At 34.2% G+C, this 15,105-nt stretch overlaps 2 protein-coding genes and 1 long non-coding RNA gene across 3 annotated transcripts; 1 reads left to right on the top strand and 2 right to left on the bottom strand.

The window, feature by feature from the left end:
• Positions 1-4,189: 4,189 nt before the first annotated feature.
• Positions 4,190-6,234, top strand: LOC122580803. Its single transcript, XR_006320881.1, has 3 exons — positions 4,190-4,355; positions 5,615-5,677; positions 6,089-6,234. It is a non-coding gene; the product is annotated as an uncharacterized LOC122580803 (long non-coding RNA).
• A 698-nt stretch (positions 6,235-6,932) lies between these two features.
• Positions 6,933-10,538, bottom strand: LOC122583441 (disease resistance protein RPV1-like). Its single transcript, XM_043755843.1, has 4 exons — positions 9,528-10,538; positions 8,829-9,158; positions 7,910-8,734; positions 6,933-7,526 (listed from the first exon to the last, which is right to left on the bottom strand). The coding sequence occupies exons 1-4, from the start codon at positions 10,536-10,538 to the stop codon at positions 6,933-6,935; spliced, it is 2,760 nt and encodes a 919-aa protein (XP_043611778.1).
• A 987-nt stretch (positions 10,539-11,525) lies between these two features.
• Positions 11,526-12,053, bottom strand: LOC122583442 (disease resistance protein RPV1-like). Its single transcript, XM_043755844.1, has one exon. It carries the CDS (start codon positions 12,051-12,053, stop codon positions 11,526-11,528), a length of 528 nt encoding a protein of 175 aa, XP_043611779.1.
• Between the last annotated feature and the right edge of the window lie 3,052 nt (positions 12,054-15,105).

Below are 15,105 nucleotides of genomic sequence, written 5' to 3' on the forward strand. Positions count from 1 at the left end.
TTAAGGTTTTTAGAGACGAGGTCAGTTTTGGGGGCCTAATATATTATCATATAAATTAAACTAAACAAAAAAAACGGTAGCTCGACTTATGTTATTGAGCTACTACTAATGAAAAGATGCCGATGTTGATGGAAAAACGAGTAAGAGAGTTTAACATATGCCTAATTGTATTTTCGGTAGGATTTATCTAATAACAAAACTCATATACGGTGTTTGGAATTGAGTTTTGAATAAATTATCCGAAAGTTATTGCGATTTTAGTTTTTCCGTCGAATCACCATTTTTTCCGGTGACTGTGAATCTGAAAGTTTTTGCTCAGGGTTTGTTCGGAAATCCTTTCCGAATATTTTGGTGAAAGTTTTGTGTGTTAAATCGAAGGAACGAAGGAGTTATCGGCGTTTTAAGTTTCCCGGCGAGGTGGTTACTATTGCCGACCGCCGTGAATTTTTGTTAAACCGTCGTTTCTTTTGCAAAACATCATTGCAGATCTTGTGAATTTTTCAAGAAAAGTCAAAGTTTTGTTAGTTCAGAAAACAAGATCAGGCGGTTCAAAGAAAAAGGTTCTATTTACCAACAGGGGTTTCACTTTATCCAGGCCGGGGGGGGGGGGGGGGGGGGTTCAAAGAAGAGATTTAAGAAACCAGGGTTCAAAAATCTATTTTGTGAGGTTCAAATAAAATTATGTCAAGTAAGGTTCACAAAGGAAGGTTCGAAAGGTATTACAAAGCTTGTATCTGAGAGAATTTGCATATTTTAAAGCTTGCATTTTAAGAAAATTTACATTTGGCAAAGCTTGCATTTGAGAAAGCTTGAATTTTACAAAACTTGCATTTTTACGAAGTTTGCTGAAAGATTGCATTTTACAAAGCTTGCATTTTTACAAACCTTTCATTTGAAAAAGCTTGCATTTTTACAAAGCTTACATTTGAGAAACTTGCATTTTTACAAAACTTGCATTTGAGAAAACTTGCATTTTACAAACTTTGCATTCTGAAACCTTGCATTTCTCAAACCTCACATTCCAAACCTTGCATTTGCAAACCTTCCATTTTCAAACCTTCCATTTCTAAACCTTGCATTTTCAAACCTCGTATTTCAGACCTGTATTTCTAAAGCCTGTACTTTCCATATCCATATCTTTACAACCATATAACTTCCGTCCTTTCATCCCCGTCAGCCGCTGGAAGCCGATGGCCGTTGCCGGCTGCTCCCAGTAGTCGGAAACCGTCACCCGCTGCTCCTAGCCACCACCTCCTCATCGGGTTTTTTTTTTTTGCTTTCTTATCTTTAGATTTTCATTTTCTTATCTTTAGATTATATTTTTGTTTCCTTCTTTATAACATTGTAGCATCACCACTTATCCCACCCATTGCCAGAGCGATACCGCGCCTTTCCGCCGAATAACTGCCGCACCACCCACCATAAACTACCGACAGTTTTTTTTTTCTACTTTTTGTTTTATTTAAATTATTTTTAGCTTTTTTTAATTATTCAAAATTATAATTACATATATGTATATACATAATATAAAAAATTATTTTAGATTTTTGAATTTTCTGAGTTATTAATCTATTAAATTTGTATGTCTTTTAGATTTATTGAAGAAGAAAAAAAGTGAAGGATTGCATATTTCATTATTGTATAATCTAATGTAAAGTACATTTAATTTGTTGTTTAATTATTGTTTTCATGTATGTTTGTTGGTGATATTAAAAGTAGTGTTGTTTTTTAGATGATAATGTTGTTTAGATATTAAATGTAACATCCATTTAATTTTTGTTGCAAATTCTTTTGTTAATCACTTTTCCGAAACGAAAATTTTCGTTGCAAAAAATAATTTGCGACGAAAATCATGTATTTTGCAACGAAAAAATTCGCTGCAAAAGGTGATTTTTTTTTGTAGTGAGACTTTTATATAATGAAAGCAACTAGCAAGGTGCTAGATGTGACACCCGTCAAATTTCAGGTCGACAAAACTTGACATTCATTGATACTTATAATTGTAGATTATAATAATTATATACTTATCTAGTCAAGACAATGTAAATCTTATATATATATATATATTATAAATCAAGAAAACAACTAAATAAAGTAATAAAAAGAGTTATTAAAATTATAAACTTAAACATTTAACTAATTTATATAAAATTAGTATACCTTAGCAAGGTAGATTAGTAAGATGAATGGTGGTGATTAAGTCAACAAAAAGTCCATTCTAGATCTAATTTCAACTTGAGATTCTTGACACATTGCTAAAGTCCAGGTGAACTTAAACTAGGCATTATTATTATTATTATTGTTATAAAATGAACACACAAACATAAATGGATATCCACACATCTACTTAACTCATGCTTAATACGGAACTAGACTTGTTACCCCAACCAAACCCCCAAAATCGTTCCCTTCCACCAAAATATCTAAACCCACTTGTCCCTATATATATACATACCCCATATAAGGTAATGGTCCCTATATATATACATACCCCATATACATACCCCACTTGTCCAGATGGCTTGTCATTGTAGATCGCCTCACGAAGTCCGCGCATTTCTTGCCAATCAAAGAGACTGACAAGATGGAAAAGCTGACCCGACTATATTTAAAAGAGATAGTGTCGCGACATGGAGTGCCTATCTCAATCATCTCAGATAGAGATAGTCGTTTCACTTCTAGGTTTTGGCAGTCACTACAGAATGCGTTGGGCACACGATTAGACATGAGCACCGCATATCACCCATAGACTAATGGTCAGAGTGAAAAGACCATCCAAACACTTGAAGATATGTTACGCGCATGTATAATTGACTTTGGAAGTGGTTGGGATAATCATTTGCCCTTGTGTGAATTCTCATACAATAACAGTTACTACACCAGCATCAAAACTGCACCATTTGAGGCACTTTATGGAAGAAAGTGTCGTTCCCCTATATGTTGGACTAAGGTAGGAGACAATCAACTCACTGGACCGGAAATCATACATGAAACTACTGAAAAGATTGTGCAAGTACAGAATCGTCTTGTGGCGGCTCGCGACCGTCAAAAGAACTATGCTGATGTAAGGCGCAAACCGCTAGAGTTTGAGATAGGTGACAAGGTGATGTTGAAGGTGTCCCCATGGAAAGGGGTTATTCGTTTTGGAAAAAGGGGAAAACTAAACCCAAGGTATATCGGACCGTTTGAAATTTTAGAAAGAATTGGTCCTGTCGCTTACAAACTTAAACTACCTGAAGAACTCAGCAGTGTACATGACGTATTTCACGTTTCGAACTTGAAAAAGTGTTTATCGGACGAAACACTAGTTATTCCACTAGAAGAGATTCAAATGGATGATAAGTTACATTTCGTTGAGGAACCAGTTGAAATTATGGACCGGGATGTGAAACAATTAAGACAAAGTCGAATCCCTATCGTCAAGGTCAGATGGAACTCAAGACGAGGTCACGAGTTCACTTGGGAACGAAAAGACCAAATGAAAAAGAAGTACCTTCACTTATTCACGAACAACTTGCCTACCAACAACACGGCTTGAATTTCGGGGCGAAATTCTAACAACCTGGGGAGAATGTGACACCCGTCAAATTTCAGGTCGACAAAACTTGACATTCATTCATACTTATAATTGTAGATTGTAATAATTATATACTTATCTAGTCAAGACAATGTAAATCTTATATATAAAAAATATATCTATATATATATATATATATATTAATTATAAATCAAGAAAACAAATAAATAAAGTAATAAAAAGAGTTATTAAAATTATAAACTTAAACATTTAATTAATTTATATAAAATTAGTATACCTTAGCAAGGTAGATTAGTAAGATGAATGGTGGTGATTAAGTCAACAAAAAGTCCATTCTAGATCTAATTTCAACTTGAGATTCTTGACACATTGCTAAAGTCCAGGTGAACTTAAACTAGGCATTATTATTATTATTGTTACAAAATGAACACACAAACATAAATGGATATCCACACATCTACTTAACTCATGCTTAATATGGAACTAGACTTGTTACCCCAACCAAACCCCGAAAACCGTTCCCTTCCACCAAAATATCTAAACCCACGTGTCCCTATATATATACATACCCCATATAAGGTAATGGTTCCCTCATACTTTCATTTTATTTCATATATACTTATAAATATATAAATAAAAAAACGGGAAACAAACAAACAAGTCCTTGACTCCTTCTCTCTCCCTCCACCTTTCATACTATTCAGACCAGCCAGCCACCACCGCCGGCAGCCACCAACGGAGCAGCGGCACAACACCACCAGTACACCACCGAACCCCCACCACACTGCAACAACATCTAGTCATCTTAAATCAATAGGTTTAACTCTTTTCTTGTTTATTTTGGGTTTTACTTGAAGACCCACTTGCTATCATTTGGGTGTTTAACCTTTTGTTTTAAATACTTGAATGATGGTAGGAGCAAGAACATGAATTGTTCACAAGTTTATCTTTATCATATCTCTCTACCTTATTATTATTAGATACTTCATCACCTTAAAAATATTATGTATTTCTCTATATTATTAGTTGTTGGGTTTCATATGTATATTCTTTTACCCATATTTTGGTGTAATTAATTATGTATATTATGGGTTTGGGTTGGGAGAAACCAACACTTAAAGCTGTTAACCGATTACTACTATTATATTTTATGATGAATAAAAGGGTTAAACTAATATGGTAGTATGGTTTAGGCAGATTAAGAATAAGAGGTTATAGTTCAAGAAAGTCCTTTTAACCATAATAAAGAGAAATGATTGTAAAAGCCAAATAAAATATTAGTTGTACTTGAAATGTTGAATCTCACGTATGAATGATGGGAATATGAAAGTGGCTTCATATTTCTTTCTTTTATATCATGGTGGTGATGGGTAGTGTGGGGACCAAAATCTGTACAACTATCTTACTAACTTCAAAATAAATAGAAAATGATATATGGTCAAGGTTTTATATTGGCTTTCTAAAAGTGATGACAAGCTTTTAAGCAGATACTTTTGTATTTATTTTTAGTAAACTTTTAGCATGAACTATATTTAAAACCGTTTTAGTATTTGTGAAATAACAAACGCCAGAACCTCTTATTTAGAAGAAAATATAGAATATGCATTTAGGAAGTTAATTTATGAACATGGAGTAGACTAGATACATACTAATGACTTTTCATTAAAAATGATAAAACGATATATTCATTTTACCCTCTAAAACTTTATATAATTATTCATTATATAACTAGTTAAATACAAAAGTGAAAATAATATTACTTCCAACACAAAATGCATCATGACAATCACGATCCTAAAGCTGTCGAAATTTTTGAAACATACAAATACAAAGTATACCTTTGTATTATTAATACAAGAAGATGTTATTTTATAAATAAAGCACTATGTAAGATAGAAACATTCAAACAAAAGTTATTTATCAAACTTTAAATAACTTTGAGAATATATATTTTTCATAACAAATTACAATAAATTTAGACAATAAATATACCAACTCTTTACTTGATGAAAAGCTTTTAGAATAATTATGATTAAAACATATTATTAAGACAAATATTTATTTTTGTGCATTTAGGTTAACGTCACACGTTTGGAAATTTACTCGCATTTATACTTACCACGTTCACAAATCTCTAAGGTGAGTTTTCATAGCCCTGCTTTATTTAATTATTATTGGGGTGAAATGCATGCTCTTTACTTGTATGATGGATATGAGTACTTTGAAAAGTGTATACATAGATTGTACTAAGTTACTCTGTTCACTTAAGGCCTCACTATCATGAAACGGTTAGTTATGGACATAAACGTGGATATATTGGGTAGCGCTATTTGGGATTGACACTCCCCGTCCGGGTTGGTAGCTCCAACTTGAGGCACACCACTGTCAAGTTTCGTTTCGTGAGCTTAGTTCAATGTATACTCTTTTTACTTTAGCATTGTTTTTAGACAATGGCTACTCGGAAATCTTGTGGTTGATGGAACCTACTTTTATATAAAAACCTATGGAACTCACCAACTTTATGTTGACAACTTTTAGCATGTATTTCAGGAAATTAAACGAATTGCTATGACTTGGAATGCCTATTGTTGCATGCGCTAAGGACAGCTTAACCCGTCTCTCAGACCTTAGGAAATTGACTTATCACTTTGCTAAAGTCTTTATCTTATTATTTTGTTTAATAATCTAATGTTGTAAGAACAAATTTCAATTTCAAGTATTGTATTATTATGTTTATCAAAACGATGATATTTTTAAATGTATTTCAAAAACGACACGTTTAGTGGTCGTTGATTATATCTTATGTTGTGATTACTTGAAAAGTCGCACCCCATGTAGTACCGCATCTTGGGGGTGTGACACTAGATACCAAAATGTATAGTTACAATGTGAATTTAGACTCATCCGAAACAATAACTACAAGGATTACAAAAGGAGTGAAAATTTTGAATATTTCTAACAATCTTCAGGTTGGAGTATAGTGTAAGCATAAGAGCTTTGCCTGTCAGATAATGCAAACCCATTATAGTAGGCAGGCAGTATACTTTGATGTTACCATTTCCTTGAATCCACTGCAATATTGCAAGTTGCAACTCTTTCATTACGCTTTATCCTGGCACCATAAAAGTTCATGATAAGTTGATAACATGTTTGGAATGATAAAAGGGAATTGGGGATCAGAAAGTACCACTAGTGAGCCACAGACCATGTCAACCTTTTCTTGAGGAATAGCTCTATAGTACACTCCCTCTTCTAAATAAAAAAAGAAGATTAATACATCAATGAGTTTTACTTTAGTAAACCCTACAGTTTGTCATGATTCCACCAGATAATAATATTCTATATATATTCCTGGAAATGAAGTAAAGAAGAGAAAACTACAAAGGCTAGTTTATTAGAAAGAACAACCTTCATAACAGGCGCCGTTTTTAATGAAGGGACGATTAACTGGACAATCAATATGCCACCAAAAAAAGCGATGGTTATCTAGGAAGTATTCTTTTGTTGTTAAGCAAAATGGAGAGAGATCCCGGCCAATTATGTGATCCCATTTCTTGTAATCACCCAAGACATCTTCTTGCATCGTTCCATCATCATACACAAAACTAATCCCACACTCTCTTATGCTAACATTATCCTCGGGTGGTATAGAAATAGTAATGTGATCGCCGTTTTCCATCTCCTTCTTTCCGAACATCCAATGGCTTAACCATATGAGACACTTTTCATCTACTTTGACCCAGTGAATATACTGCTTGTATATCCAAGTGCAGTTTTTTGTTTCATTACGAACTTTGACTGTTGGTAAATTAACACCATTATCTGGATCTCGACCTGTCTGGAGATAGCAGAAATTCAATCCTCTGAGATTCTTTGAAGATGAGGGTACGATAAAATTAATTGATGGCCCGTTGTTTCTATCCCTAATCCATTTTGGCATCTCTTTCCCCCCATAAAACGTGCTGAATATTCCAAACTCAAAAAGCAACTGCGAAATAAAAGGTTAATTAGCATGAATTGTAAATTCATATATAAATAGATATAAATATAGATTGATTCCAAAATCAAAATGAACTGCTAAATGAAAGGTTAATTAGCACGATTTGCCCATTGGTTAGGTCTTTGACCTTGGAGGATACACCTGAGTTCGAGTCTCACTTCTCACATTTGTGGGGGTGGATTAATAGGGGTTTTTCGAAAGTCCTGGTTTCCAGACATATGTGTAATTTAAGAGTAGGAGTAGGATAGAATTGAATGCCGGTCAAAAAAAAAGAAAAAGATACATAGATAGATAGATATAGATATGAGACACACACACACACACACAGAGGAAGATGTGTCTTTTCTTATCAAATTATGCGTAGTTTCTACCTTTTTATTCTTTATTAAATCAAAATCCTTCCAATCCAATCCATATATCAGATCTTCAACATCTGCTATTGGTTGGAGTTGGACAACTCCTTTTATTTCGGGCAATGATTGTGCTTCTAAATAAATGCTGAGTGCTTTGGTGATTGGGGACACGTTTGGATCATATAGGTTCGTTAGCAAGTCCCATCGGCTAAATTTCAAATTTCTTCGTGTGCATGTAGGGTGTTTGATTTTCTTTAGCATGTCGTGTTCTTCATAACTGAGCAACTCAATTCTCCGAAGGCTTCTAACACCATTGGGCAAAATAACAATCGGATTTCCATCTAAAGTTAATGCGTCTGACATGGCTAGGCTACTGCATGCCATAGGATATGATTCCTCGCGCCAACTGTCACATTCAGATGGCTTGTAATTTAATGACGTTGCTAAACATATTTTGGAGGACATTACATGAGGCACCTTAGTGTCAGAGGAAGAAGCTTGGAGGCTCGTGTTAAGATTGATTATTTTTTGTAAATCTTCTAGTGAAGATTTATCAAGATTACAGCCATCTAGAGAGAGTGCTTCGAGATTCTTTAGATTGGACAGAGTCGTTGGAAGCTTCTTAAGCATGATGCAGTAACTTAAATCAACTACGACAAGTTCAGTGCATTTATCAATAGATTTACTAATTTCAACCAAACTTCTGCAACCTGCAAGTATTAACCTTTCAAGTGCGGGGAGTTTGGAAAAGTCTTGGAGACTACGAAGCTGATAACAGAAACTCAAATTAAGAATCTTCAATGATCCAAGACTCCATTCATCCTTGGAGCATGATCCTAGCAACTGTTAAAATGGGGATAAGTACAAGAATTTAACGAATTGCAGTAACTCAACATGATAAAACAAATAAATGAAGAGGCTGCTTAACATACATTACCTTTGTTTTCTTCCCAGCCAGCCATTGAAATGATTTGACACTATTAGACAAGTCAAAAGATTCAATTTTACTGTTTGTCATGTCAAGAACAACCAGATTCCCCATTGGCAAGTCTGAAGGTAAAGACCGTGAAGGAAACCCATGAATACACAACCATCTTAAATTTTTGGGGAAGTTATAAGATCCCTTAAATTTAACATGATTGAGTTGTAGGAGATCTAAACTATCCATGGTTCTCAGTACATCCATTTCGACCTCAAGTGATCCATGTGTCGTATCTTCCCCACCCACACTACAGTCAAGGATGATGCCTTTAAGAGTTCCCTTATCCTAAGAGAAAAGGGAATCCAAAATAGAAAAAGGTAAAAGGTTATGCAAGTGTATGCGTATAACACAAAATACTAAGTACAAGGATAATATATATCTTTTTTGAACAACGAGTTAGTATTTAGTAGTTGGCGGTTAACATTCGAGACACCACAGTGACATCCAATTAGGCAGTATGCGGAGCTCGAACCATGCATGCTTGGGATGAAACCCAGGACTCTTGAAAAACCCCCCAATAATCCACTCCTACAAATGTAGGAAGTGAAATTTCAACCCTGGTAGAGTTCCCCAAGGTCAAAGACCTTATCAATGAATCACCAACCCATTGGCAAGTACAAGGATAATTATGGACAATTATACACAGCCTCTTACCTTTTTCTTTCGTAACACTTCGAAAAACTCCTTATGACTCCATATTCGACTACGTCGCCATGGTCTGAGATGTTCTTTCCGCACGAAATCTTTCCCCATATCTTGAAGCAACTGATGCATCTTTAATTCGTTCCGTGGTCCAATTGTGAGAAGACATCTATCAACGAGATTCTTGATCCCATTTAGTGTGCCGATATCACATTCGTGTAAAATTGTTTCAGCAAAAACTCTATCCTTCCCGGCAAAAAAACAAGCAATATGCATAAATAATTCCTTATCATTGTTTTGCAGAGACTCAAAGCTCATTTGCAATTGCTTTCTGATACGAGAATCTGTTTCTTCGTTTAGCCCATCTATGTATTCCTTCCATGCAGCTTGACTTCTGTCCCAAAGATTACGGCCCATTACTATAAGAGCTTGTGGATGTCCGTCACAATAATTCACAAGCTTTTTAGTCATCTCTTCGTAACCTTTTTTGACACTGTTGCAAGTGAATGCATGCAAACTGAAAAGTTCCAGTGACGATTCGAAACTCAAACCTTCAAGTAAGCACATTGTACGTTTGGGTTGAACATCTAGTTTTAGCTTCTTGGTCAACGATGCATCTCTGGACGTAATTATGATTTTGCTCCCGTTATGAAAACCTTTATTTCCAAGTAAATTCTTCAGCTGGTCAAGATCGTCAACGTCATCAAGTACTAATAACACTTTTTTAGATGATAGCACCTTCTCAATCGTACAGGTGTATGCAGAAATATCAGAAACTTCTACTGAACTTGTTCTTGAAATGTTAGCACAAAGCTGTTTTTGGAAACTTAGAAGTTTTTTACTATTCCTATTGATGTCTTCAATAAAGCTGCTTCTTTGGAATTGACAACGGTACAAGCTATAGATTAATTTGGCCAAAGATGTCTTCCCAATCCCGCCCATACCATAAATAGTGAGAATGTCAGCAGGATGAGTTGATCCATCTTTCAACCATGAACTGATTAAGCAAATATGATGTTCCATCCCTATAAGGTTTGGCGGTTTAGACATTAAGAGTACACCTAATCTACTGTAGATGTCTTCAATAATTTTATCAATAAGCTCCGTCTCTAGCCTGAAAAACTGACTTCAATTAGGACTACCAAAACACTAATTAACTTGAAAAGGTAAACAAGACCAAATCCGGAAATGTAGATGAATAAAAAGTCATGTATATTATTGACAACTGCAACTGCATAGCTGTCAATATAATCTATTAATGGATAGACCTAAAACATAGATCAACAGATATGTGTATTGTGCTAGATGTCGCTAGATGTTTGATAAATGTACCATGCGTTTTCTCTACTAAAAGTAAAATAGTTAGAGACCTTGCTCCTAAATTGTAGCCTAATCTCTGCGTATGTTTGTGTATTGTTAGGGTGATTAAAAGAAAAGATTAGAGACCTATTCCCAGCCCCAAATACCCAATTCCAGTTACCTGATACCGATACCCAAATAACCAAAGATCGACCTACTGTCTACTCAACATCTTTCTTTCATCTACCAAAAAACTTTTCATCTAAAGTAACCTATGATAAAGAGATTGTCGGTTCAAAACTTTTTAATCGCTAAACCCAAATTTACCATTATAAGTACTCGATATAAAAAATAAATATATAGTTGTGTACGTAAAAAACATCTTTGGACCAATTTATTGCAATAATATGTTTCAACAATACCATTAAAGTACTATATTAAAAGTTGTAAGGCTGTACATTATCAACTTACTACAGTTGCTTTATCATCATACTTACAAAGAATGTTACGACATAGCGATTAATTAAGGACCGTTAAGAATTGAATGCAAAATGTTTCCCTGTATATATATACACGTATGTATGTATATGTATGTGTATGTGTATGTGTATGTGTATGTGCATATATATTAATTAATAATAATATTAATGACAAAGCTTAACTAATGATCTTGATAAATGAGAATAAGAATACGAGTAAGAAAGTGGTTGATTACTTTTTGTCATCTACATCATGCCCTTTCAAACCAGCAACCTTTACAAGTGCTTCTCTCCATAGCTTCATCTTCGAAACCAGTTGACTTCTTATCTCCGGATTTCTCTCGTCCTCAATCTTTTGCCTATGCTTTGCGAATGCATCTCCAAAGCTTCCTTGTAGGTCCTTTATATCAGCAGGATTAACGTGATAGAAGACCGGGATAATTCTATGGTCAGAGTTCTTTTGTTGTTCTAGAATCCAAACCAATTCATTAAGGCACCATCTCGAAGAAGCGTAGTTTTCTGAAAACACAACAATAGATGCCCTGGATGATCTAATTGCAGTTTCCAGTTCTGGTCTCAAATCTTCTCCATATGCAATCACTTCATCCAAGAATGTCTCGATATTGGCATCTAAGAGGGCCTTATGAAGGTGATTTGTGAAGTTATACCGAGTGTCTACACCTCTAAAACTTAAAAATATGTCATAACTATGACCATTAGTTAATGAAACTGTTTGTGAAAGTTCATGGGGATTTGCCATAATGTATCATTAGGATGGATCCAATGATATAATAGACATAGTGTAGTATTAACATCCACCCGATAGTCTTTCCTAGTCAACGACGACTTTTTATAAGGAATTGCCCTGCTTGATTAAATTATCTGGAAATGTTAGATTAGACTTTATATTTTATTAGTTAGATAATACAAAATTATTCCTACACGTAATAAAGTTGATCCCACGTTGGCAAATATTGTATTCAACGGTGGTGGCCGGACATTCCAAGCCGGGGTTTCCATTCTTCAGATTAAAAATTTAACACCCTTAATTGTATGATACCCAATGCATAGGCGGATCCAAAAGTGTAGAGAGGGGCGATGAACCCATCCAACTCAAGCCCAACACTAGAGTTGGAAAAAAAATTGTGTTTGACCAACTTGACCCGAACTGGATTTAAGACAACGGGACCAAAACTAAGTTTGATCCAACCCGAACCGGATGAACCCGGTTTTTGTTCAAACGTGGACTGGTTTTTATCAGGTTATCCCATTTTTTTTTCCTCCCAAAAACGAACCCTGCCCATTTTGAACCCGGTCTCTAACCGGTTCGTAAACCCAAAAATCAAAACCGGTTTCAAAGCTTCGGTTTTTTGAAAACCCGAACCGATTTTAGTGAAATTCGGGTTTGACCGGGTAAAAAACGACTTTGTTAACCCGGATTTTTTCCCGGTAATTTTGATACTTATTTAGAATAACCCCAGCCCAATAAAATAAATATGAATCCAGCCCAACTAAAAAAATCCGTATGTTTTGGTAAGAGATTTCCAGGATACAACATGAACAGCGACAACAACTATTTGATTATTCTATATTGAATTTATATTTAACAGGTATTCCAAATTTCCAATTTTACATGTTATTAGGTCATAACTTTATGAATGTTATGACGGGAAACTTTTATTTATGATTTATTCCAAATACTTAATTTTACTTAGTTATAGGGGAAAAACTCGCGCAATACACTGTATGGATAATACGAGTAGTACATTATCATGGTATAATAAGCTGAAGTCAATTTGGTATTACGGATACTAATTAGTAGTAATGCATCTAAATCTGCAAACGTCTTCAAACATTCTAATAAAAAATATTAAAAAAGAAACGGGACTGGTTCTACTCTGTGAACACTGGTTGGGAAATCATCCATCTACCAAGTCAACTAGCCCAAAAGTCAACAAATCACCATTACTCTGCACGTTTTGCTTTGAGATTCCTAGCCTCCTAGGCATGCAATCAAATTGAAATATATTACTATTTGAATAGATAACTAATAAGTGTAGAGAAAATGTTTGGTGACAACCCAACGGGATCCGGTAGATATGACCATACACAAAATTACGTATGTTGACCGGTTGCCTTATAGTCCATTTTGGTACGTACCCTACTTTGATTTGTAAATTTGTGTCTTTGTAAGCCATTAGAACACATTTGTCCCATTGAATCCCAGTATCCTCGACATGTTTCAATGAAAACCTGGGTCTCAAAAGTTGCATCAGTCCAAGGACAATTCATTGCATCTATAAGCCGAACAGTTTCATTTTGAGTAGTATCTCAGTATCCACCAGACCTTCCTTCAAATAATGAAGAATCATCCTAATCAAACTTTGTGCCATTTTCTAATCCTGTCCGCAACAGATGAAATTTTTTTAAAAAATATATAGGTATCACAAGCATTGGGACACAGGACAAAATATGTAATATTTGCGGTCCGGTTAGGATGACCTCAAATACTTTTTGTCCACAATATTTTAGCTTTTCTATAGTTAATAATTATTGTTTGGAAAACTCGTGACTCGGACTCGACTCGACGAGGGGGAGGGTCAAGAGTTTTTGGAGACTCGGACTCAACTCGGAGAAAACTCGGATTGGAATTTTACATCCAAACATAAGTATTTTTAAAATTATATGTAATAGAACTTTAAAAATATCTTCCAAACTTCAAATTTTAGCATATTTGTTTAAAAATGTAACATAATAATTCAAAATCTGAAAATAAAACGTAAGATTAGTTGATAGAATCACGTTTCATCATCATATATTGTGCGTATCATGTAGAGACAGAGCCAGAAAATTCACTGTGCGGGGGCAAATTAAAAGTCATATATCATAGTTACGATCGGTCTTGAAATTTTTAATGCCCAGAGAAAGCCACTCGCAATTGTCTCTACTAAAATTTATAAAAGTAGAACCTCACATCAACTATGTTTTTTTTTAAAGACAATTTATACTTAAAAAAAGTCAAGCTAGTAGTTATAGATATTTTAGAAGACAGATTTTATTGAAATAACTTACTACAAAATTTCTCATTGACCGATCTAAATGCTTGAAAAATACTACCATGGATACTATTTTAAAAAAAAACTTATAATTTTCTTAAAATATATAAAATGATTAGTTCATAAGTACTAATAACAAGTATCAATTCATTTTAATTGTCAACTTACTTTTGAAAAACAAAACAATTGTGCTTAAACTTTAATATTAAGTAAGATATCTTTTAAAAAGGAAGGTTTAGTTTCAAACTTTCAATTAACCATTTTAAGATTATGTTTATTCCAAAATGAAAAAAAAAATGGTGTTAATTTGAAATATTGCTATAATTTTAGTATTTTTTTTAAATAAAAAAACTTTTATACGTATATAAAGTTTATAGGTTAAAAGGTTTCTATGAAGTATAAAAGTCAATATAATAATACTAACAGAGTTTGAGGACTTGAAAGGGAAAAAAACAAAAAAGTAAGGTAACTTTAGAAAATAAGTCGTCTTCTTTCTTTTGTCCCCTGCAACAACGAAACCACCACCATTGAAACACAAATTAGTTTTTCCATTGATCTATATCCATTGATACTTCAACAATCTTTTAAGTATATCAAACATGGTTCCATCATCGATTATTAAGTTTTTTCACTCTATTTTAAAGAAAAATTCCAAATATACTTCAAAATTAAAAAAAAATACATATAATATCAAAATTAGAGTGGGGGCAGTTGCCCTCTCTGCCCCCAAGCTAAATCTGCCCCTGGTATCAAGGT

The sequence above is a fragment of the Erigeron canadensis genome, chromosome 9 (assembly GCF_010389155.1).
Source record: "Erigeron canadensis isolate Cc75 chromosome 9, C_canadensis_v1, whole genome shotgun sequence".
NCBI lineage: Eukaryota > Viridiplantae > Streptophyta > Magnoliopsida > Asterales > Asteraceae > Erigeron > Erigeron canadensis.